We start from the raw sequence: 25782 nt of genomic DNA, 5'->3' as shown, positions 1-25782 counted from the left end.
AAAGATGAACCAGACTTGTGGAGGTCTACATTTTTTTTTTTTTAGGTCTTGGCTGATTTCTTTTGAATCTCCAATGATGTCAAGCAAAGAGGCGCTGAGTTTGAAGGTAGGCCTTGAAATACATCCACAGGTACACCTCCAATTGACTCAAATGATATCAATTAGCCTATCAGAAGCTTCTAAAGCCATGACATCATTTTCTGGAATTTTCCAAGCTGTTTAAAGGCACAGTCAACTTAGTGTATGTAAACTTCTGACCCACTGGAATTGTGATACAGTGAATTATAAGTGAAATAATCTGTCTGTAAACAATTGTTGGAAAAATGACTTGTGTCATGCATAAAGTAGATGTCCTAACCGACTTGCCAAAACTATAGTTTGTTAACAAGAAAGTTGTGGAGTGGTTGAAAAACGAGTTTTAATGACTCCAACCTAAGTGGATGTAAACTTCCCACTTCAACTGTATCTATATTCTGTAGATCTGATCTATAGCTTCAACTGTATCTATATTCTGTAGATCTGATCTATAGCTTCAACTGTATCTATATTCTGTAGATTTCAACTGTATCTATATTCTGTAGATCTGATCTATGCTCCCCTCTCAGATCAGTCTGGAGTTAGCCCAGTTTTACCTGGAGAATGGGAAGACGGACGAAGCCCTGATGCAGGTTGAAGAGGTGCTGGCGAAGGATGCCCTCCACCCTGATGCCACAATGGTACAATCCTCTCTCCACTATATAACACCCCCCTGACACCACAATGGTACAATCCTCTCTCCTCTATATACACTATATATGCAAAAGTATGCGGACACCCCTTTCAAATGAGTGTATTCAGATATTTCAGCCACACCCGTTGCTGACAGTTGTATACAATTGAGCACACAGCCATGCAATCTCCATAGACAAACATTGGCAGTAAAATGGCCTTACTGAAGAGCTCAGTGACTTCAAACGTGGCACCGTCATGGGATGCCACCTTTCCAATAAGTCAGTTCGTCAAATTTCTGCCCTGCCCGGTCAACTGTAAGTGCTGTTATTGTGAAGTGGAAACGTCTAGGAGCAACAACGGCTCAGCCGCGAAGTGGTAGGCCACACCAGCTCACAGAATGGAACCGCCGAGTGCTGTAGCGCGTTATCATTGTCGTTCTTCGGTTGCCACACTCACTGCAGAGTTTACAAACTGCCTCTGGATCAAATCAGCACAAGAACTTCATGAAATGGGTTTCCATGGCCGAGCAGCCTAAGATCTCCATGCCAAGCGTCAGCTGGAGTGGTGTAAAGTTTACCTCCATTGTACTCTGGAGCAGTGGAAACTCATTTCAACGTACAAATCTGGGTTGGCGGATGCCAGGAGAACGCTATCTGCCCAAATGCAGAGTGCCAACTGTAAAGTTTGGTAGAGGAGGAATAATGGCCTGGGTCTGTTTTTCATGGTTCAGGCCCCTTAGTTCCAGGGAAGGGAAATCCTAAAGCTACAGCACACAATGAGGTTCTAGACGATTCTGTGCTTCCAACTCAGTTTGGAATTTGTGGAAAAATACTTCAACATAGAAATGCTACCAAAAACAATTTACTCAAACTTGTTACAAAATACGGAGTCACCAAATTATATTTTGAAAGAGGAAGCAAAGTACTTTAAGTGTATGTTTTTGTTTGTCTCCCTCCATTACCTCTATCCAACGATAATTGTACGGATATATTTTTTCTGTTAATAATGTAATATTAACATCTGTACAGAAAGACTCTGGTGAATTACAGAGGAGGAACTCTGGCTGGGAAAACTCTACCAGTGGAGGTCTACCAGAGGACTCTGGTGAATTACAGAGGAGGAACTCTGGCTGGGAAAACTCTACCAGTGGAGGTCTACCAGAGGACTCTGGTGAATTACAGAGGAGGAACTCTGGCTGGGAAAACTCTACCAGTGGAGGTATACCAGAGGACTCTGGTGAATTACAGAGGAGGAACTCTGGCTGGGAAAACTCTACCAGTGGAGGTATACCAGAGGACTCTGGTGAATTACAGAGGAGGAACTCTGGCTGGGAAAACTCTACCAGTGGAGGTATACCAGAGGACTCTGGTGAATTACAGAGGAGGAACTTCTAGATACAATTAAAACATTTAAGGCTGGGAAAACTCCAGGGATGGATGGTATACCAGTGGAGATACACCAGTGGAGGTCTACCAGTGGAGATCTAACAGTGGAGGTCTACCAGTGGAGGTCTACAGTGGAGATATACCAGTGGAGATCTAACAGTGGAGGTCTACCAGTGGAGGTCTACCAGTGGAGATATACCAGTGGAGATATACCAGTGGAGATACACCAGTGGAGATCTACCAGTGGAGATCTAACAGTGGAGATCTAACAGTGGAGGTCTAACAGTGGAGATCTAACAGTGGAGATCTAACAGTGGAGATATACCAGTGGAGGTCTACCAGTGGAGGTCTACCAGTGGAGGTCTAACAGTGGAGATCTAACAGTGGAGATCTAACAGTGGAGATCTACCAGTGGAGGTCTACCAGTGGAGATCTACCAGTGGAGGTCTACCAGTGGAGGTCTACCAGTGGAGATCTAACAGTGGAGATCTACCAGTGGAGATATACCAGTGGAGGTCTACCAGTGGAGGTCTAACAGTGGAGATCTAACAGTGGAGGTCTACCAGTGGAGATCTACCAGTGGAGGTCTACCAGTGGAGATCTAACAGTGGAGATCTACCAGTGGAGGTCTAACAGTGGAGATCTAACAGTGGAGGTATACCAGTGGAGATCTACCAGTGGAGGTCTACCAGTGGAGATATACCAGTGGAGATATACCAGTGGAGGTATACCAGTGGAGGTCTACCAGTGGAGATCTAACAGTGGAGGTCTAACAGTGGAGATATACCAGTGGAGATCTACCAGTGGAGATCTACCAGTGGAGATATACCAGTGGAGATATACCAGTGGAGATATACCAGTGGAGATATACCAGTGGAGATCTAACAGTGGAGGTCTAACAGTGGAGGTCTAACAGTGGAGATATACCAGTGGAGATATACCAGTGGAGATCTAACAGTGGAGGTCTAACAGTGGAGATATACCAGTGGAGATATACCAGTGGAGATCTAACAGTGGAGGTCTAACAGTGGAGGTCTACCAGTGGAGGTCTAACAGTGGAGATATACCAGTGGAGATATACCAGTGGAGGTCTACCAGTGGAGATATACCAGTGGAGATATACCAGTGGAGATATACCAGTGGAGATCTAACAGTGGAGGTCTAACAGTGGAGGTCTAACAGTGGAGATATACCAGTGGAGATCTAACAGTGGAGATATACCAGTGGAGGTCTACCAGTGGAGGTCTACCAGTGGAGGTCTACCAGTGGAGGTCTACCAGTGGAGGTCTACCAGTGGAGGTCTAACAGTGGAGATATACCAGTGGAGATATACCAGTGGAGGTCTACCAGTGGAGGTCTACCAGTGGAGATCTACCAGTGGAGATCTAACAGTGGAGATATACCAGTGGAGATATACCAGTGGAGATATACCAGTGGAGATCTAACAGTGGAGGTCTAACAGTGGAGGTACCAGTGGAGATCTACCAGTGGAGATCTAACAGTGGAGGTCTACCAGTGGAGATCTACCAGTGGAGTCTAACAGTGGAGTATACCAGTGGAGATAGTACCAGTGGAGATCTAACAGTGGAGGTCTAACAGTGGAGGTCTACCAGTGGAGATCTACCAGTGGAGGTCTAACAGTGGAGATATACCAGTGGAGGTCTAACAGTGGAGGTCTACCAGTGGAGATACACCAGTGGAGATCTAACAGTGGAGGAACTGGAGGTCTAGATCTACAGTGGAGGCTGGGAAAACCAGTGGAGATATACCAGTGGAGATCTACCAGTGGAGATCTAACAGTGGAGGTCTACCAGTGGAGATCTACCAGTGGAGGTCTACCAGTGGAGATCTACCAGTGGAGGTCTAAAAGTGGAGGTCTACCAGTGGAGGTCTACCAGTTCTAACAGTGGAGATCTACCAGGACTCCGGGAATATACCAGTGGAGGAACTCTAGATATACCAGTGGAGATCTAAAAGGTCTACCAGTGGAGGTCTACCAGTGGAGGTCTACCAGTGGAGGTCTAACAGTGGAGATCTACCAGGAGGAGGATCTAACAGTGGAGGTCTACCAGTGGAGATATACCAGTGGAGGTCTACCAGTGGAGATCTAACAGTGGAGATATACCAGTGGAGATATACCAGTGGAGGTCTACCAGTGGAGATCTACCAGTGGAGGTCTACCAGTGGAGATATACAGTGAGATCTACCAGTGGAGATCTACCAGTGGAGATATACCAGTGGAGATCTACCAGTGGAGATCTAACAGTGGAGGTCTAACAGTGGAGGTCTAACAGTGGAGGTCTAACAGTGGAGATATACCAGTGGAGATCTACCAGTGGAGGTCTACCAGTGGAGGTCTACCAGTGGAGATATACCAGTGGAGGTCTACCAGTGGAGGTCTACCAGTGGAGATCTACCAGTGGAGATCTACCAGTGGAGATATACCAGTGGAGGTCTACCAGTGGAGGTCTACCAGTGGAGATCTACCAGTGGAGGTCTAACAGTGGAGATATACCAGTGGAGGTCTAACAGTGGAGGTCTACCAGTGGAGATACACCAGTGGAGATCTAACAGTGGAGGAACTTCTAGATACAATTAAAACACTTAAGGCTGGGAAAACTCCAGGGATGGATGGTATACCAGTGGAGATCTACCAGTGGAGATCTAACAGTGGAGGTCTACCAGTGGAGATCTACCAGTGGAGGTCTACCAGTGGAGATATACCAGTGGAGATCTAAAAGTGGAGGTCTACCAGTGGAGGTCTACCAGTGGAGGTCTAACAGTGGAGGTCTACCAGTGGAGGTGGAGATCACCAGTGGAGATCTACCAGTGGAGATATACCAGTGGAGATCTACCAGTGGAGGTCTACCAGTGGAGATATACCAGTGGAGATCTAAAGTGGAGGTCTACCAGTGGAGGTCTGGAGATATACCAGTGGAGGTCTACCAGTGGAGGTCTAACAGTGGAGATCTACCAGTGGAGATCTAACAGTGGAGTCTAACAGTGGAGATCTACCAGAGACTCCAGTGAGATTACAGAGGAGGAACTTGGAGATACAATTAAAACATTTAAGGCTTGGAAAACTCCAGGGATGGATGGTATACCAGTGGAGATATACCAGTGGAGGTCTACCAGTGGAGATATACCAGATCTACCAGTGGAGATATACCAGTGGAGATATACCAGTGGAGATCTACCAGTGGAGTGGAGATCTAACAGTGGAGGTCTAACAGTGGAGTGGATATACCAGTGGAGATCTACCAGTGGAGATATACCAGTGGAGGTCTACCAGTGGAGGTCTACCAGTGTCTACCAGTGGAGATCTACCAGTGGAGGTCTACCAGTGGAGAGATCTACCAGTGGAGATATACCAGTGGAGGTCTACCAGTCGAGGTCTACCAGTGGAGGTCTACCAGTGGAGGTCTAACAGTGGAGATATACCAGTGGAGATCTACCAGTGGAGATATACCAGTGGAGGTCTACCAGTGGAGATATACCAGTGGAGATCTAACAGTGGAGTCTAACCAGTGGAGGTCTACCAGTGGAGATATACCAGTGAGATCTACCAGTGGAGGTCTACCAGTGGAGATCTACCAGTGGAGATATACCAGTGGAGATATACCAGTGGAGATCTAACAGTGGAGGTCTAACAGTGGGGATATACCAGAGGTCTACAATTAAAACACCAGTGGAGGCTGGTGGAAAACAGTGGAGATATACCAGGAGATATACCAGATGGATGGTATACCAGTGGAGGTCTACCAGTGGAGGTCTACCAGTGGAGATCTACCAGTGGAGGTCTAACAGTGGAGATATACCAGTGGAGGTCTAACAGTGGAGGTCTACCAGTGGAGATACACCAGTGGAGATCTACCAGTGGAGAACTACCAGTGGAGACTTAAGGCTGGAAAAACTCAGTGGAGGTATACCAGTGGAGATCTACCAGTGGAGATCTAACAGTGGAGGTCTACCAGTGGAGATCTGGAGAATCTACCAGTGGAGATCTAAAACTCCAGGGATGGATGATATACCAGTGGAGATCTAAAAGTGGAGGTCTACCAGTGGAGGTCTACCAGTGGAGGTCTACCAGTGGAGGTCTAACAGTGGAGATCTACCAGTGGAGATATACCAGTGGAGATATACCAGTGGAGGTCTACCAGTGGAGATATACCAGTGGAGATCTAAAAGTGGAGGTCTACCAGTGGAGGTCTACCAGTGGAGGTCTACCAGTGGAGGTCTAACAGTGGAGATCTACCAGTGGAGATCTAACAGTGGAGTTCTAACAGTGGAGATCTACCAGAGGACTCCGGTGAATTACAGAGGAGGAACTTCTAGATACAATTAAAACATTTAAGGCTTGGAAAACTCCAGGGATGGATGGTATACCAGTGGAGATACACCAGTGGAGGTCTACCAGTGGAGATATACCAGTGGAGATCTACCAGTGGAGGTCTACCAGTGGAGATATACCAGTGGAGATCTACCAGTGGAGGTCTACCAGTGGAGGTCTAACAGTGGAGATCTACCAGTGGAGATATACCAGTGGAGATCTACCAGTGGAGGTCTACCAGTGGAGATCTACCAGTGGAGATATACCAGTGGAGGTCTACCAGTGGAGATCTACCAGTGGAGGTCTACCAGTGGAGATCTACCAGTGGAGATCTACCAGTGGAGATCTACCAGTGGAGGTCTACCAGTGGAGGTCTACCAGTGGAGGTCTACCAGTGGAGATCTAACAGTGGAGATCTACCAGTGGAGGTCTACCAGTGGAGGTCTACCAGTGGAGATCTACCAGTGGAGATCTACCAGTGGAGATCTACCAGTGGAGATATACCAGTGGAGATCTACCAGTGGAGATCTAACAGTGGAGGAGACTACCAGTGGAGGTTAAAACCTTAGGCTGGGAAAACTACCAGGGATGGATGGTATACCAGTGGAGATCTACCAGTGGAGATCTAACCCAGTGGAGATCTACCAGTGGAGGTCTACCAGTGGAGATATACCAGTGGAGGTCTACCAGTGGAGATCTACCAGTGGAGGTCTACCAGTGGAGATATACCAGTGGAGATCTAAAAGTGGAGGTCTACCAGTGGAGGTCTACCAGTGGAGATCTACCAGTGGAGGTCTACCAGTGGAGGTCTACCAGTGGAGATCTACCAGATATGGAGAAGGCTGGAAATATACCAGTGGAGATATACCAGGTCTACCAGTGGAGATATACCAGTGGAGATCTACCAGTGGAGATAAAAGTCTACCAGTGGAGGTCTACCAGTGGAGGTCTACCAGTGGAGGTCTACCAGTGGAGGTCTACCAGTGGAGATTACCAGTGGAGGTCTACCAGTGGAGATCTAACAGTGGAGATCTACCAGTGGAGATTCTACCAGTGGAGATCTACCAGTGGACTCCGGAGATAAGGCTACCAGAGGAGAATCTACAATTAAAACATTTAAGGAGATAACCAGTGGATGGTATACCAGTGGAGATACACCAGTGGAGGTCTAACAGTGGAGATCTACCAGTGGAGATCTACCAGTGGAGATCTACCAGTGGAGGTCTACCAGTGGAGATCTACCAGTGGAGATATACCAGTGATATACCAGTGGAGGTCTACTACCAGTGGAGGTCTACCAGTGGAGATCTACCAGTGGAGATCTACCAGTGGATATATACCAGTGGAGGTCTACCAGTGGATATATACCAGTGGAGGTCTACCAGTGGAGGTCTAACAGTGGAGATATACCAGTGGAGGTCTACCAGTGGAGGTCTACCAGTGGAGATATACCAGTGGAGGTCTAACAGTGGAGATATACCAGTGGAAATATACCAGTTGAGGTCTACCAGTGGAGGTCTACCAGTGGAGATCTAACAGTGGAGGTCTACCAGTGGAGATCTACCAGTGGAGGTCTACCAGTGGAGATATACCAGTGGAGATCTAAAAGTGGAGGTCTACCAGTGGAGGTCTACCAGTGGAGGTCTACCAGTGGAGATCTAACAGTGGAGATATACCAGTGGAGATATACCAGTGTAGGTCTACCAGTGGAGGTCTACCAGTGGAGGTCTACCAGTGGAGATATACCAGTGGAGATCTAAAAGTGGAGGTCTACCAGTGGAGGTCTACCAGTGGAGGTCTACCAGTGGAGATCTACCAGTGGAGATCTACCAGTGGAGATCTACCAGTGGAGATCTACCAGTGGAGATATACCAGTGGAGATATACCAGTGGAGATCTACCAGTGGAGATCTAACAGTGGAGATCTACCAGAGGACTCCGGTGAAATACAGAGGAGGAACTTCTAGATACAATTAAAACATTTAAGGCTTGGAAAACTCCAGGGATGGATGGTATACCAGTGGAGATACACCAGTGGAGGTCTACCAGTGGAGGTCTACCAGTGGAGATCTAACAGTGGAGATCTACCAGTGGAGATCTACCAGTGGAGATATACCAGAGGAGGAACTTCTAGATACAATTAAAACATTTAAGGCTGGGAAAACTCCAGGGATGGATGGTATACCAGTGGAGATCTAACAGTGGAGGTCTACCAGTGGAGATCTAACAGTGGAGATCTACCAGTGGAGGTCTACCAGTGGAGATCTACCAGTGGAGGTCTACCAGTGGAGATCTACCAGTGGAGGTCTACCAGTGGAGATCTACCAGTGGAGGTCTACCAGTGGAGATCTACCAGTGGAGATCTACCAGTGGAGATCTACCAGTGGAGATATACCAGTGGAGGTCTACCAGTGGAGATATACCAGTGGAGATATACCAGTGGATGTCTACCAGTGGAGGTCTACCAGTGGAGGTCTACCAGTGGAGGTCTACCAGTGGAGATATACCAGTGGAGGTCTACCAGTGGAGATCTACCAGTGGAGATATACCAGTGGAGGTCTACCAGTGGAGATCTACCAGTGGAGGTCTACCAGTGGAGGTCTACCAGTGGAGATATACCAGTGGAGGTCTACCAGTGGAGGTCTACCAGTGGAGATCTACCAGTGGAGGTCTACCAGTGGAGGTCTACCAGTGGAGGTCTACCAGTGGAGATCTACCAGTGGAGATATACCAGTGGAGATATACCAGTGTAGGTCTACCAGTGGAGGTCTACCAGTGGAGATATACCAGTGGAGATCTAAAAGTGGAGGTCTACCAGTGGAGGTCTACCAGTGGAGGTCTACCAGTGGAGGTCTACCAGTGGAGATCTACCAGTGGAGATCTACCAGTGGAGATCTACCAGTGGAGGTCTACCAGTGGAGATATACCAGTGGAGATCTACCAGTGGAGATCTACCAGTGGAGATCTACCAGTGGAGATCTAACAGTGGAGGAACTTCTAGATACAATTAAAACATTTAAGGCTGGGAAAACTCCAGGGATGGATGGTATACCAGTGGAGATCTACCAGTGGAGGTCTACCAGTGGAGGTCTAACAGTGGAGATCTACCAGTGGAGATCTACCAGTGGAGATATACCAGTGAACCAGAGGAGGAACTCTAGATACAATTAAAACATTTAAGAGGTCTACCAGTGGAGGTCTACCAGTGGAGATCTAACAGTGGAGGTCTACCAGTGGAGATCTAACAGTGGAGATCTACCAGTGGAGATCTATACCAGTGGAGGTCTACCAGTGGAGATATACCAGTGGAGATCTACCAGTGGAGGTCTACCAGTGGAGTCTACCAGTGGAGGTCTACCAGTGGAGATCTACCAGTGGAGGTCTACCAGTGGAGATCTACCAGTGGAGATATACCAGTGGAGGTCTACCAGTGGAGATCTACCAGTGGACTCCACTGGAGATCTAACAGTGGAGGAACTACCAGTGGATCTACAAGTAAAACATCTAAGGCTTGGAAAACTCCAGGGATGGATGGTATACCAGTGGAGATCACCAGTGGAGGTCTACCAGTGGAGATATACCAGTGGAGGTCTACCAGTGGAGGTCTACCAGTGGAGGTCTAAAAGATCTACCAGTGGAGATATACCAGTGGAGATCTACCAGTGGAGGTCTACCAGTGGAGATCTACCAGTGGAGATATACCAGTGGAGGTCTACCAGTGGAGATCTACCAGTGGAGGTCTACCAGTGGAGATCTACCAGTGGAGATCTACCAGTGGAGATCTACCAGTGGAGGTCTACCAGTGGAGATCTACTACCAGTGGAGGTCTACCAGTGGAGATCTACCAGTGGAGGTCTACCAGTGGAGGTCTACCAGTGGAGATCTACCAGTGGAGATATACCAGTGGAGATCTACCAGTGGAGGAACTTCTGGAGATATACAATTAAAACCAGTGGGAGGCTGGAGATAAACCAGTGGAGGTCTACCAGTGGAGATCTACCAGTGGAGATCTACCAGTGGAGGTCTACCAGTGGAGATGTATACCAGTGGAGGTCTACCAGTGGAGGTCTACCAGTGGAGATATACCAGTGGAGGTCTACCAGTGGAGGTCTACCAGTGGAGGTCTACCAGTGGAGATCTACCAGTGGAGTTCTACCAGTGGAGGTCTACCAGTGGAGATCTACCAGTGGAGGTCTGCCGGTGAATTACCAGTGGAGATACTACCAGTGGAGGTACAAGTAAAACTACCAGTGGAAATACCAGGGATGGATGGTATACCAGTGGAGATACACCAGTGGAGGTCTACCAGTGGAGGTCTACCAGTGGAGATCTACCAGTGGAGATCTACCAGTGGAGTCTACCAGTGGAGATATACCAGTGGAACTTCTATACCAGTGGAGATATACCAGTGGAGGTCTACCAGTGGAGGTCTACCAGTGGAGATATACCAGTGGAGATCTACCAGTGGAGGTCTACCAGTGGAGATATACCAGTGGAGATATACCAGTGGAGGTCTACCAGTGGAGGTCTACCAGTGGAGATCTACCAGTGGAGGTCTACCAGTGGAGATCTACCAGTGGAGGTCTACCAGTGGAGATCTACCAGTGGAGATATACCAGTGGAGGTCTACCAGTGGAGATATACCAGTGGAGGTCTACCAGTGGAGATCTAACAGTGGAGATCTACCAGTGGAGGTCTACCAGTGGAGGTCTACCAGTGGAGATCTACCAGTGGAGATCTACCAGTGGAGATCTACCAGTGGAGATATACCAGTGGAGGTCTACCAGTGGAGGTCTACCAGTGGAGGTCTACCAGTGGAGATATACCAGTGGAGGTCTACCAGTGGAGATATATACCAGTGGAGGTCTACCAGTGGAGGTCTACCAGTGGAGATCTACCAGTGGAGATATACCAGTGGAGGTCTACCAGTGGAGATATACCAGTGGAGATATACCAGTGAAGATATACCAGTGGAGGTCTACCAGTGGAGGTCTACCAGTGGAGATATACCAGTGGAGTTATACCAGTGGAGGTATACCAGTGGAGGTCTACCAGTGGATATATACCAGTGGAGATCTACCAGTGGAGAGCTACCAGTGGAGGTCTACCAGTGGAGATATACCAGTGGAGATATACCAGTGGAGATATACCAGTGGAGGTCTACCAGTGGAGGTCTACTAGTGGAGATCTACCAGTGGAGGTCTAACAGTGGAGATCTAACAGTGGAGGAACTTCTAGATACAATTAAAACACTTAAGGCTGGGAAAACTCCAGGGATGGATGGTATACCAGTGGAGATCTACCAGTGGAGATCTAACAGTGGAGGTCTACCAGTGGAGATCTACCAGTGGAGGTCTACCAGTGGAGATATACCAGTGGAGATCTAAAAGTGGAGGTCTACCAGTGGAGATATACCAGTGGAGATCTAAAAGTGGAGGTCTACCAGTGGAGGTCTACCAGTGGAGGTCTAACAGTGGAGATCTACCAGTGGAGATATACCAGTGGAGATATACCAGTGGAGGTCTACCAGTGGAGATATACCAGTGGAGATCTAAAAGTGGAGGTCTACCAGTGGAGGTCTACCAGTGGAGGTCTACCAGTGGAGGTCTAACAGTGGAGATCTACCAGTGGAGATCTAACAGTGGAGTTCTAACAGTGGAGATCTACCAGAGGACTCCGGTGAATTACAGAGGAGGAACTTCTAGATACAATTAAAACATTTAAGGCTTGGAAAACTCCAGGGATGGATGGTATACCAGTGGAGATACACCAGTGGAGGTCTACCAGTGGAGATATACCAGTGGAGATCTACCAGTGGAGGTCTACCAGTGGAGATATACCAGTGGAGATCTACCAGTGGAGGTCTACCAGTGGAGGTCTAACAGTGGAGATCTACCAGTGGAGATATACCAGTGGAGATCTACCAGTGGAGATATACCAGTGGAGGTCTACCAGTGGAGATATACCAGTGGAGGTCTACCAGTGGAGATCTACCAGTGGAGGTCTACCAGTGGAGATCTACCAGTGGAGGTCTACCAGTGGAGATCTACCAGTGGAGATATACCAGTGGAGGTCTACCAGTGGAGGTCTACCAGTGGAGGTCTACCAGTGGAAGTCTACCAGTGGAAGTCTACCAGTGGAGATCTACCAGTGGAGGTCTACCAGTGGAGGTCTACCAGTGGAGGTCTACCAGTGGAGATCTACCAGTGGAGATCTACCAGTGGAGATATACCAGTGGAGATCTAACAGTGGAGGAACTTCTAGATACAATTAAAACACTTAAGGCTGGGAAAACTCCAGGGATGGATGGTATACCAGTGGAGATCTACCAGTGGAGATCTAACAGTGGAGATCTACCAGTGGAGATCTACCAGTGGAGATCTACCAGTGGAGATATACCAGTGGAGGTCTACCAGTGGAGATCTACCAGTGGAGGTCTACCAGTGGAGATATACCAGTGGAGATCTAAGTGGAGATCTACCAGTGGAGGTCTACCAGTGGAGATATACCAGTGGAGATCTAAAAGTGGAGGTCTACCAGTGGAGGTCTACCAGTGGAGGTCTACCAGTGGAGGTCTACCAGTGGAGGTCTACCAGTGGAGGTCTACCAGTGGAGGTCTACCAGTGGAGATATACCAGTGGAGGTCTACCAGTGGAGATATACCAGTGGAGATCTAAAAGTGGAGGTCTACCAGTGGAGGTCTACCAGTGGAGGTCTACCAGTGGAGGTCTAACAGTGGAGATCTACCAGTGGAGATCTAACAGTGGAGATATACCAGTGGAGATATACCAGTGGAGATCTACCAGAGGACTCCGGTGAATTACAGAGGAGGAACTTCTAGATACAATTAAAACATTTAAGGCTTGGAAAACTCCAGGGATGGATGGTATACCAGTGGAGATACACCAGTGGAGGTCTACCAGTGGAGATCTACCAGTGGAGATCTACCAGTGGAGATCTACCAGTGGAGGTCTACCAGTGGAGATATACCAGTGGAGATATACCAGTGGAGGTCTACCAGTGGAGGTCTACCAGTGGAGATCTACCAGTGGAGATCTACCAGTGGATATATACCAGTGGAGGTCTACCAGTGGATATATACCAGTGGAGGTCTACCAGTGGAGATCTACCAGTGGAGATCTACTAGTGGAGGTCTAACAGTGGAGATATACCAGTGGAGATATACCAGTGGAGGTCTACCAGTGGAGGTCTACCAGTGGAGATCTACCAGTGGAGGTCTAACAGTGGAGATCTACCAGTGGAGATATACCAGTGGAGATATACCAGTGGAGGTCTACCAGTGGAGATATACCAGTGGAAATATACCAGTTGAGGTCTACCAGTGGAGGTCTACCAGTGGAGATCTAACAGTGGAGGTCTACCAGTGGAGATCTACCAGTGGAGGTCTACCAGTGGAGATATACCAGTGGAGATCTAAAAGTGGAGGTCTACCAGTGGAGGTCTACCAGTGGAGGTCTACCAGTGGAGATATACAGGGAGATCTAAAAGTGGAGATCTACCAGTGGAGGTCTACCAGTGGAGATCTACCAGTGGAGATCTACCAGTGGAGGTCTACCAGTGGAGGTCTACCAGTGGAGATCTACCAGTGGAGGTCTACCAGTGGAGATATACCAGTGGAGGTCTACCAGTGGAGGTATACCAGTGGAGATATACCAGTGGAGGTCTACCAGTGGAGGTCTACCAGTGGAGATCTACCAGTGGAGATATACCAGTGGAGGTCTACCAGTGGATGTATACCAGTGGAGGTCTACCAGTGGAGATCTACCAGTGGAGATATACCAGTGGAGGTATACCAGTGGAGATATACCAGTGGAGGTCTACCAGTGGAGATATACCAGTGGATATATACCAGTGGAGGTCTACCAGTGGAGATCTACCAGTGGAGATCTACCAGTGGATATATACCAGTGGAGGTCTACCAGTGGATATATACCAGTGGAGGTCTACCAGTGGAGATCTACCAGTGGAGGTCTAACAGTGGAGATATACCAGTGGAGATATACCAGTGGAGGTCTACCAGTGGAGGTCTACCAGTGGAGATCTACCAGTGGAGGTCTAACAGTGGAGATCTACCAGTGGAGATATACCAGTGGAGATATACCAGTGGAGGTCTAACAGTGGAGGTCTACCAGTATACCAGTGGAGATATACCAGTTGAGGTCTACCAGTGGAGGTCTACCAGTGGAGATCTAACAGTGGAGGTCTACCAGTGGAGATCTACCAGTGGAGGTCTACCAGTGGAGATATACCAGTGGAGATCTAAAAGTGGAGGTCTACCAGTGGAGGTCTACCAGTGGAGGTCTACCAGTGGAGATATATAAGGGGAGTTCTACCAGTGGAGATCTACCAGTGGAGGTCTACCAGTGGAGGTCTACCAGTGGAGATATACCAGTGGAGGTCTACCAGTGGAGGTCTACCAGTGGAGATCTACCAGTGGAGGTCTACCAGTGGAGATATACCAGTGGGGGTCTACCATTGGAGGTCTACCAGTGGAGATATACCAGTGGAGGTATACCAGTGGAGGTCTACCAGTGGAGATCTACCAGTGGAGATATACCAGTGGAGGTCTACCAGTGGATGTATACCAGTGGAGGTCTACCAGTGGAGGTCTACCAGTGGAGATATACCAGTGGAGGTATACCAGTGGAGATATACCAGTGGAGGTCTACCAGTGGAGGTCTACCAGTGGAGATATACCAGTGGAGATTTACCAGTGGAGGTCTACCAGTGGAGATATACCAGTGGAGGTCTGCCAGTGGAGGTCTACCAGTGGAGATCTACCAGTGGAGGTCTACCAGTGGAGGTCTACCAGTGGAGATATACCAGTGGAGGTCTACCAGTGGAAATATACCAGTGGAGGTCTACCAGTGAAGGTCTACCAGTGGAGATATACCAGTGGAGGTCTACCAGTGGAGGTCTACCAGTGGAAATATACCAGTGGCGATATACCACTGGATGTCTACCAGTGGAGATATACCAGTGGAGGTCTACCAGTGGAGATATACCAGTTGAGGTCTACCAGTGGAGATATACCAGTGGGGATCTACCAGTGGAGATCTACCAGTGGAGGTCTACCAGTGGAGATCTACCAGTGGAGATATACCAGTGGAGGTCTACCAGTGGAGGTCTACCAGTGGAGGTCTACCAGTGGAGGTCTACCAGTGGAGATATACCAGTGGAGATATACCAGTGGAGGTCTACCAGTGGAGATATACCAGTGGAGATATACCAGTGGATGTCTACCAGTGGAGGTCTACCAGTGGAGGTCTACCAGTGGAGATATACCAGTGGAGGTCTACCAGTGGAGATCTACCAGTGGAGATATACCAGTGGATGTCTACCAGTGGAGATCTACCAGTGGAGGTCTACCAGTGGAGGTCTACCAGTGGAGGTCTACCAGTGGAGGTCTACCAGTGGAGATATACCAGTGGATGTCTACCAGTGGAGGTCTACCAGTGGAGGTCTACCAGTGGAGGTCTACCAGTGGAGATATACCAGTGGAGATATACCAGTGGAGGTCTACCAGTGGAGATATACCAGTGGAGATATACCAGTGGATGTCTACCAGTGGAGGTCTACCAGTGGAGGTCTACCAGTGGAGATATACCAGTGGAGATATACCAGTGGAGATCTAACAGTGGAGGTCTACCAGTGGAGGTCTACCAGTGGAGATCTACCAGTGGAGATATACCAGTGGAGGTCTACCAATTTTTTTTTGATGTACTCAGAGGACGTTATTAGCGTGTTTTATCCACTCTTATATAAACAGTAGATTATCAGACACTCAACAACAAGGCCTGATTGCATTATTACTGAAACAGGATCCAAGTGGGAAATATAAAGATCTACCAGTGGAGATCTACCAGTGGAGATCTACCTCTATATGGACACCCCCTGACGCCACAATGGTTTAGTCCAGTCTCTACCAGTGGAGATATACCAGTGGATTACCACAGGCCCAGTAATGGTTTAGTCCTGGAGGTCTCCAGTGGAGATATATAACACCCCCAGTGATGCCACAATGGTTTAGTCCTGGAGATCTCCAGTGGATATAACACCCCTGATGCCACAATGGTTTAGTCCTCTCTCCTATAAACAGTAGATTATCAGACACTCAACAACAAGGCTGATTGCCAGGATCAATGGTTTAGTCCAGTCTCTCCTCTATATAACACCCCCCTGACGCCACAATGGTTTAGTCCTCTCTCCTCTGTATAACATTCCCCACAGGCCATAATGGTTTAGTCCTCTCTCCTCTATATAACACCCCCCTGATGCCACAATGGTTTAGTCCTCTCTCCTCTATATAACACCCCCCTGATGCCACAATGGTTTAGTCCTCTCTCCTCTATATAACACCCCCCTGATGCCACAATGGTTTAGTCCTCTCTCCTCTATATAACACCCCCCTGATGCCACAATGGTTTAGTCCTCTCTCCTCTATATAACATCCCCCATAGACCATAATGGTTTAGTCCTCTCTCCTCTATTTAACACCCCCCTGACGCCGCAATGGTTTAGTCCTCTCTCCTCGATATAACATCCCCCACAGGCCATAATGGTTTAGTCCTCTCTCCTCTATATAACACCCCCCTGACGCCACAATGGTTTAGTCCTCTCCTCGAAATAACATCCCCCACAAGCCATAATGGTTTAGTCCTCTCTCCTCTTTTTAACATCCCCCAGAGGCCACAATGGTTTAGTCCTCTCTCCTCTTTGTACATTATACGTGCTAGAGTACACTGGGAAGGTTGACATAAGCATCATGTTCCTGTGTCTGCCTGAAGGTGTACGGAGATATCAAGTTGAAGGAGGAGAAGTTTGATGAGTCTGTGGAGATATTCCTTGGACTGATGGACAGATGCCCAGGTACATGATGCCCAGGAACATGTTATATTTTAAACAGACTACTGTTACTGGGTCTCGTGTTTATTTTGACTTTATTTTGATTCTGTCTGGGTATCTTACCCATGTACCCAGGGGTATTCAAATCTGACCCTACGAGGTCCAGATTACAGCTGGTTTTCTGTTCTACCTGATAATTATTTGCACCCACCTGGTGTCCCAGGTCTAAATCAGGCCTGATTAGAGAGGAATCACCCATCTGGTGTCCCAGGTCTAAATCAGTCCCTGATTAGAGAGGAATAACCCACCTGGTGTCCCAGGTCTAAATCAGTCCCTGATTAGAGAGGAATAACCCACCTGGTGTCCCAGGTCTAAATCAGTCCCTGATTAGAGGGGAATCACCCACCTGGTGGCCCAGGTCTAAATCAGGCCCTGATGAGAGAGGAATCACCCACCTGGTGTCCCAGGTCTAAATCAGGCCCTGATGAGAGGGGAATCACCCACCTGGTGTCCCAGGTCTAAATCAGGCCCTGATGAGAGGGGAATCACCCACCTGGTGTCCCAGGTCTAAATCAGGCCCTGATGAGAGGGGAATCACCCACCTGGTGTCCCAGGTCTAAATCAGGCCCCGATTAGAGAGGAATCACCCACCAGGTGTCCCAGGTCTAAATCAGGCCCCTTTGCGTCCTGTTCCAGAGTTGAGGGATCTAGACGTTGAATTCAGTGTATAGCAGCATATATTGTATACTGCTGTGTAATGGTGTTGTTACTGTCCCATAGATAACTACGTGTTCCTGGCTAAGTGCATCCAGGTGCTGAGATGGTCAGCCAGACTGGATGACGCCCTGGCTCTGTTTCAAGCCTGTGAGCACCACAACCACGGAGCTACCACTGAGCCTGGATACAACTACTGTAAAGGCCTTTACTACTGGTGAGTGTCTAATACAACAACTACTGTAAAGGCCTTTACTACTGGTGAGTGTCTAATACAACAACTACTGTAAAGACCTTTACTACTGGTGAGTGTCTATTACAACAACTACTGTAAAGACCTTTACTACTGGTGGGTGTCTAATACAACAACTGTAAAGACCTTTACTACTGGTGAGTGTCTAATACAACAACTACTGTAAAGGCCTTTACTACTGGTGAGTGTCTATTACAACTACTACTGTAAAGACCTTTACTACTGGTGAGTGTCTATTACAACAACTACTGTAAAGACCTTTACTACTGGTGAGTGTCTATTACAACTACTACTGTAAAGACCTTTACTACTGGTGAGTGTCTAATACAACAACTACTGTAAAGGCCTTTACTACTGGTGAGTGTCTATTACAACAACTGTAAAGACCTTTACTACTGGTGAGTGTCTAATACAACAACTACTGTAAAGACCTTTACTACTGGTGAGTGTCTAATACAACAACTACTGTAAAGACCTTTACTACTGGTGAGTGTCTATTACAACAACTACTGTAAAGACCTTTACTACTGGTGAGTGTCTAATACAACAACTACTGTAAAGGCCTTTACTACTGGTGAGTGTCTATTACAACAACTACTGTAAAGACCTTTACTACTGGTGAGTGTCTAATACAACAACTACTGTAAAGGCCTTTACTACTGGTGAGTGTCTAATACAACAACTACTGTAAAGACCTTTACTACTGGTGAGTGTCTATTACAACTACTGTAAAGACCTTTACTACTGGTGAGTGTCTATTACAACTACTACTGTAAAGGCCTTTACTACTGGTGAGTGTCTAATACAACAACTACTGTAAAGACCTTTACTACTGGTGAGTGTCTAATACAACAACTACTGTAAAGACCTTTACTACTGGTGAGTGTCTATTACAACTACTGTAAAGACCTTTACTACTGGTGAGTGTCTATTACAACAACTGTAAAGACCTTTACTACTGGTGAGTGTCTATTACAACAACTACTGTAAAGACCTTTACTACTGGTGAGTGTCTATTACAACAACTACTGTAAAGGCCTTTACTACTGGTGAGTGTCTATTACAACTACTGTAAAGACCTTTACTACTGGTGAGTGTCTATTACAACAACTACTGTAAAGGCCTTTACTACTGGTGAGTGTCTATTACAACTACTGTAAAGGCCTTTACTACTGGTGAGTGTCTATTACAACTACTGTAAAGACCTTTACTACTGGTGAGTGTCTATTACAACTACTGTAAAGACCTTTACTACTGGTGAGTGTCTATTACAACTAACTGTAAAGACCTTTACTACTGGTGAGTGTCTATTACAAACTACTGTAAAGACCTTTACTACTGGTGAGTGTCTATTACAACAACTACTGTAAAGACCTTTACTACTGGTGAGTGTCTAATACAACAACTACTGTAAAGACCTTTACTACTGGTGAGTGTCTATTACAACAACTACTGTAAAGGCCTTTACTACTGGTGAGTGTCTAATACAACAACTACTGTAAAGGCCTTTACTACTGGTGAGTGTCTATTACAACAACTACTGTAAAGACCTTTACTACTGGTGAGTGTCTAATACAACAACTACTGTAAAGACCTTTACTACTGGTGAGTGTCTAATACAACAACTACTGTAAAGACCTTTACTACTGGTGAGCGTCTTATACAACTACTGTAAAGGCCTTTACTACTGGTGAGTGTCTATTACAACTACTACTGTAAAGACCTTTACTACTGGTGAGTGTCTAATACAACAACTGTAAAGACCTTTACTACTGGTGAGTGTCTATTACAACTACTACTGTAAAGACCTTTACTACTGGTGAGTGTCTAATACAACAACTACTGTAAAGACCTTTACTACTGGTGAGTGTCTATTACAACAACTACTGTAAAGACCTTTACTACTGGTGAGTGTCTATTACAACAACTGTAAAGGCCTTTACTACTGGTGAGTGTCTATTACAACAACTACTGTAAAGACCTTTACTACTGGTGAGTGTCTAATACAACAACTACTGTAAAGACCTTTACTACTGGTGAGCGTCTTATACAACTACTGTAAAGGCCTTTACTACTGGTGAGTGTCTATTACAACTACTACTGTAAAGACCTTTACTACTGGTGAGTGTCTAATACAACAACTGTAAAGACCTTTACTACTGGTGAGTGTCTATTACAACTACTACTGTAAAGACCTTTACTACTGGTGAGTGTCTAATACAACAACTACTGTAAAGACCTTTACTACTGGTGAGAGTCTTATATCCAAAAGTTGTAAGAAAAAAAAATATATTTTTTTAGGAAGAGGAATATGACACAGATGACTTTTCTCTCTTCTACTTTTCATTCTATCTGTGTAGGGAATATCTAGTCTCTATCTGTGTAGGGAATATCTAGTCTCGAGCTGCATAGAACTAGCTGTATAGTAAGTGTCTAGTCTCTATCTATATATTAAGTGTCTAGTCTCTAGCTGTATAGAACTAGCTGTATATTAAGTGTCTAGTCTCTATCTATATATTAAGTGTCTAGTCTCTATCTGTTTAGTGAGTGTCTAGTCTCTAGCTGTATAGAACTAGCTGTATATTAAGTGTCTAGTCTCTATCTGTATAGAACCAGCTGTATAGTAAGTGTCTAGTCTCTAGCTGTATATTAAGTGTCTAGTCTCTAGCTGTATATTAAGTGTCTAGTCTCTATCTATATATTAAGTGTCTAGTCTCTAGCTGTATATTAAGTGTCTAGTCAACTCTGTATATTTACTACTGGTAGTGTCTAGCTGTATATTTAACTGGTGTGTCTAGTCTCTACTACTGTATATACTGGTGAGTGTCTAGTCTCTAGCTGTATAGAACTTATACTGGTGAGTGTCTAGTCTCTAGCTGTATAGACCTTACTACTGTCTAGTCTCTAGCTGTATAGAACTAGCTGTATATTACTAGTGTCTAGTCTCTAGCTTTATAAAACTAGCTGTATATTAAGTGTCTAGTCTCTAGCTGTATATTAAGTGTCTAGTCTCTAGCTTTATAAAACTAGCTGTATATTAAGTGTCTAGTCTCTAGCTGTATAGAACTAGCTGTATATTAAGTGTCTAGTCTCTAGCTGTATAGTAAGTGTCTAGTCTCTATCTATATATTAAGTGTCTAGTCTCTAGCTGTATAGAACTAGCTGTATAGTAAGTGTCTAGTCTCTAGCTGTATAGAACTAGCTGTAACTAGCTGCTGTATAGAAGTGTCTTACTAGTGTCTAGTCTCTAGCTGTATAACTACTGTCTAGTCTCTATCTATATATTAAGTGTCTAGTCTCTAGCTGTATAGAACTAGCTGTATATTAAGTGTCTAGTCTCTAGCTGTATAGTAAGTGTCTAGTCTCTATCTATATATTAAGTGTCTAGTCTCTAGCTGTATAGAACTAGCTGTATATTAAGTGTCTAGTCTCTAGCTGTATAGTAAGTGTCTAGTCTCTAGCTGTATAGAACTAGCTGTATATTAAGTGTCTAGTCTCTAGCTGTATAGTAAGTGTCTAGTCTCTAGCTGTATAGTGAGTGTCTAGTCTCTAGCTGTATAGTCTCTAGCTAGTGTCTGTCTCTAGCTGTATATTAAGTGTCTAGTCTCTAGCTGTATATTAAGTGTCTAGTCTCTAGCTGTATAGAACTAGCTGTATATTAAGTGTCTAGTCTCTAGCTGTATATTAAGTGTCTAGTCTCTAGCTGTATAGTAAGTGTCTAGTCTCTAGCTGTATATTAAGTGTCTAGTCTCTATCTATATATTAAGTGTCTAGTCTCTAGCTGTATATTAAGTGTCTGGTCTCTAGCTGTATAGTAAGTGTCTAGTCTCTAGCTGTATAGTAAGTGTCTAGTCTCTAGCTGTATATAGCTGTATAGTAAAGTCTCTAGCTGTATATTAAGTGTCTAGTCTCTAGCTGTATATTAAGTGTCTAGTCTCTAGCTGTATATTAAGTGTCTAGTCTCTAGCTGTATATTAAGTGTCTAGTCTCTAGCTGTATAGAACTAGCTGTATATTAAGTGTCTAGTCTCTAGCTGTATATTAAGTGTCTAGTCTCTAGCTGTATAGAACTAGCTGTATATTAAGTGTCTAGTCTCTAGCTGTTTAGTAAGTGTCTAGTCTCTAGCTGTATATTAAGTGTCTAGTCTCTAGCTGTATATTAAGTGTCTAGTCTCTAGCTGTATAGAACTAGCTGTATATTAAGTGTCTAGTCTCTAGCTGTATATTAAGTGTCTAGTCTCTAGCTGTATAGAACTAGCTGTATATTAAGTGTCTAGTCTCTATCTATATATTAAGTGTCTAGTCTCTAGCTGTATATTAAGTGTCTAGTCTCTAGCTGTATAGAACTAGCTGTATATTAAGTGTCTAGTCTCTAGCTGTATAGTGAGTGTATAGTAAGTCTATCTATATATAGTAAGTGTCTAGTCTCTAGCTGTATAGTAAGTGTCTAGTCTCTAGCTGTATAGTAAGTGTCTAGTCTCTAGCTGTATATTAAGTGTCTAGTCTCTAGCTGTATATTAAGTGTCTAGTCTCTAGCTGTATAGAACTAGCTGTATATTAAGTGTCTAGTCTCTAGCTGTATAAAACTAGCTGTATATTAAGTGTCTAGTCTCTAGCTGTATATTAAGTGTCTAGTCTCTAGCTGTATAGAACTAGCTGTATATTAAGTGTCTAGTCTCTATCTATATATTAAGTGTCTAGTCTCTAGCTGTATATTAAGTGTCTAGTCTCTAGCTGTATATTAAGTGTCTAGTCTCTAGCTGTATATTAAGTGTCTAGTCTCTAGCTGTATATTAAGTGTCTAGTCTCTAGCTGTATAAAACTAGCTGTATATTAAGTGTCTAGTCTCTAGCTTTATAAAACTAGCTGTATATTAAGTGTCTAGTCTCTAGCTGTATAGAACTAGCTGTATATTAAGTGTCTAGTCTCTATCTATATATTAAAGTGTCTAGTCTCTAGCTGTATATTGTCTAGTCTCTAGCTGTATAGTGTCTAGTCTCTAGCTGTATAGAACTAGTGTCTAGTCTCTGCTGCAGCTAGTCTAGTCTAGCTGCTGTATAGTAAGTGTCTAGTCTCTATCTAGCTGTATATTAAGTGTCTAGTCTCTAGCTGTCTCTAGCTGTATTAAGTGTCTAGTCTCTAGCTGTATAAAACTAGCTGTTTAGTGAGTGTCTAGTCTCTAGCTGTATAGAACTAGCTGTATAGTAAGTGTCTAGTCTCTATCTATATATTAAGTGTCTAGTCTCTAGCTGTATATTAAGTGTCTAGTCTCTAGCTGTATAGAACTAGCTGTTTAGTGAGTGTCTAGTCTCTAGCTGTATAGTGAGTGTCTAGTCTCTATCTATATATTAAGTGTCTAGTCTCTAGCTGTATATTAAGTGTCTAGTCTCTAGCTGTATATTAAGTGTCTAGTCTCTAGCTGTATAGAACTAGCTGTATATTAAGTGTCTAGTCTCTAGCTGTATAGAACTAGCTGTAAGTGTCTAGCTGTAGTGTCTAGTCTCTAGCTGTCTCTATGTATTAAGTGTCTAGTCTCTAGCTGTATATTAAGTGTCTAGTCTCTAGCTGTATAGAACTAGCTGTATATTAAGTGTCTAGTCTCTAGCTGTATAGAACTAGCTGTATATTAAGTGTCTAGTCTCTAGCTGTATATTAAGTGTCTAGTCTCTAGCTGTATATTAAGTGTCTAGTCTCTAGCTGTATAGAACTAGCTGTATATTAAGTGTCTAGTCTCTAGCTGTATAGAACTAGCTGTATATTAAGTGTCTAGTCTCTAGCTGTATAGAACTAGCTGTATATTAAGTGTCTAGTCTCTAGCTGTATAGAACTAGCTGTATAGTAAGTGTCTAGTCTCTAGCTGTATAGTAAGTGTCTAGTCTCTAGCTGTATATTAAGTGTCTAGTCTCTAGCTGTATAGTGAGTGTCTAGTCTCTATCTATATATTAAGTGTCTAGTCTCTAGCTGTATAGTAAGTGTCTAGTCTCTAGCTGTATAGAACTAGCTGTATATTAAGTGTCTAGTCTCTAGCTGTATAGTAAGTGTCTAGTCTCTAGCTGTATATTAAGTGTCTAGTCTCTAGCTGTATATTAAGTGTCTAGTCTCTAGCTGTATAGAACTAGTTGTATAGTGAGTGTCTAGTCTCTATCTATATATTAAGTGTCTAGTCTCTAGCTGTATAGTAAGTGTCTAGTCTCTAGCTGTATATTAAGTGTCTAGTCTCTAGCTGTATATTAAGTGTCTAGTCTCTAGCTGTATAGAACTAGCTGTATATTAAGTGTCTAGTCTCTAGCTGTATAGAACTAGCTGTATATTAAGTGTCTAGTCTCTAGCTGTATAGAACTAGCTGTATAGTAAGTGTCTAGTCTCTATCTATATATTAAGTGTCTAGTCTCTATCTGTTTAGTGAGTGTCTAGTCTCTAGCTGTATAGAACTAGCTGTATAGTAATTGTCTAGTCTCTATCTATATAGTAAGTGTCTAGTCTCTAGCTGTATATTAAGTGTCTAGTCTCTAGCTGTATATTAAGTGTCTAGTCTCTATCTATATATTAAGTGTCTAGTCTCTAGCTGTATATTAAGTGTCTAGTCTCTATCTGTATAGAACTAGCTGTATAGTAAGTGTCTAGTCTCTATCTATATATTAAGTGTCTAGTCTCTAGCTGTATATTAAGTGTCTAGTCTCTAGCTGTATAGAACTAGCTGTTTAGTGAGTGTCTAGTCTCTAGCTGTATAGAACTAGCTGTATAGTAAGTGTCTAGTCTCTATCTATATATTAAGTGTCTAGTCTCTAGCTGTATATTAAGTGTCTAGTCTCTAGCTGTATAGAACTAGCTGTATAGTAAGTGTCTAGTCTCTAGCTGTATAGAACTAGCTGTATATTAAGTGTCTAGTCTCTAGCTGTATAGTAAGTGTCTAGTCTCTATCTATATATTAAGTGTCTAGTCTCTAGCTGTATATTAAGTGTCTAGTCTCTAGCTGTATATTAAGTGTCTAGTCTCTAGCTGTATAGTAAGTGTCTAGTCTCTATCTATATATTAAGTGTCTAGTCTCTAGCTGTATAGAACTAGCTGTATATTAAGTGTCTAGTCTCTAGCTGTATAGTAAGTGTCTAGTCTCTAGCTGTATAGAACTAGCTGTATATTAAGTGTCTAGTCTCTAGCTGTATAGTAAGTGTCTAGTCTCTAGCTGTATATTAAGTGTCTAGTCTCTAGCTGTATAGAACTAGCTGTATATTAAGTGTCTAGTCTCTAGCTGTATATTAAGTGTCTAGTCTCTAGCTGTATAGAACTAGCTGTATAGTTAAGTGTCTAGTCTCTAGCTGTATATTAAGTGTCTAGTCTCTAGCTGTATAGTAAGTGTCTAGTCTCTAGCTGTATATTAAGTGTCTAGTCTCTAGCTGTATATTAAGTGTCTAGTCTCTAGCTGTATATTAAGTGTCTAGTCTCTAGCTGTATATTAAGTGTCTAGTCTCTAGCTGTATAGTAAGTGTCTAGTCTCTAGCTGTATATTAAGTGTCTAGTCTCTAGC

At 44.6% G+C, this 25782-nt stretch overlaps 1 protein-coding gene across 4 annotated transcripts in view; it reads left to right on the top strand.

Moving 5' to 3' along the window:
* The window catches only part of LOC115123702 (tetratricopeptide repeat protein 21B-like), a 147804-nt gene that overhangs the window by 96542 nt on the left and 25480 nt on the right, over positions 1–25782 (top strand). For all 4 annotated transcript variants that reach the window (XM_065019213.1, XM_065019211.1, XM_065019212.1 and 1 more), the window contains 3 exons: positions 606–716; positions 17234–17315; positions 18072–18222. In XM_065019213.1, the coding sequence (XP_064875285.1) occupies positions 606–716; positions 17234–17315; positions 18072–18222 (344 nt within the window). The remainder of the gene's footprint in view (positions 1–605; positions 717–17233; positions 17316–18071; positions 18223–25782) is intronic.

This window comes from Oncorhynchus nerka, linkage group LG6 (genome assembly GCF_034236695.1).
Source record: "Oncorhynchus nerka isolate Pitt River linkage group LG6, Oner_Uvic_2.0, whole genome shotgun sequence".
In the NCBI taxonomy this organism is placed as follows: domain Eukaryota; kingdom Metazoa; phylum Chordata; class Actinopteri; order Salmoniformes; family Salmonidae; genus Oncorhynchus; species Oncorhynchus nerka.
The sequence above is the reverse complement of the archived record's forward strand: the minus strand, read 5'-3'. Positions and strand labels throughout refer to the sequence as shown.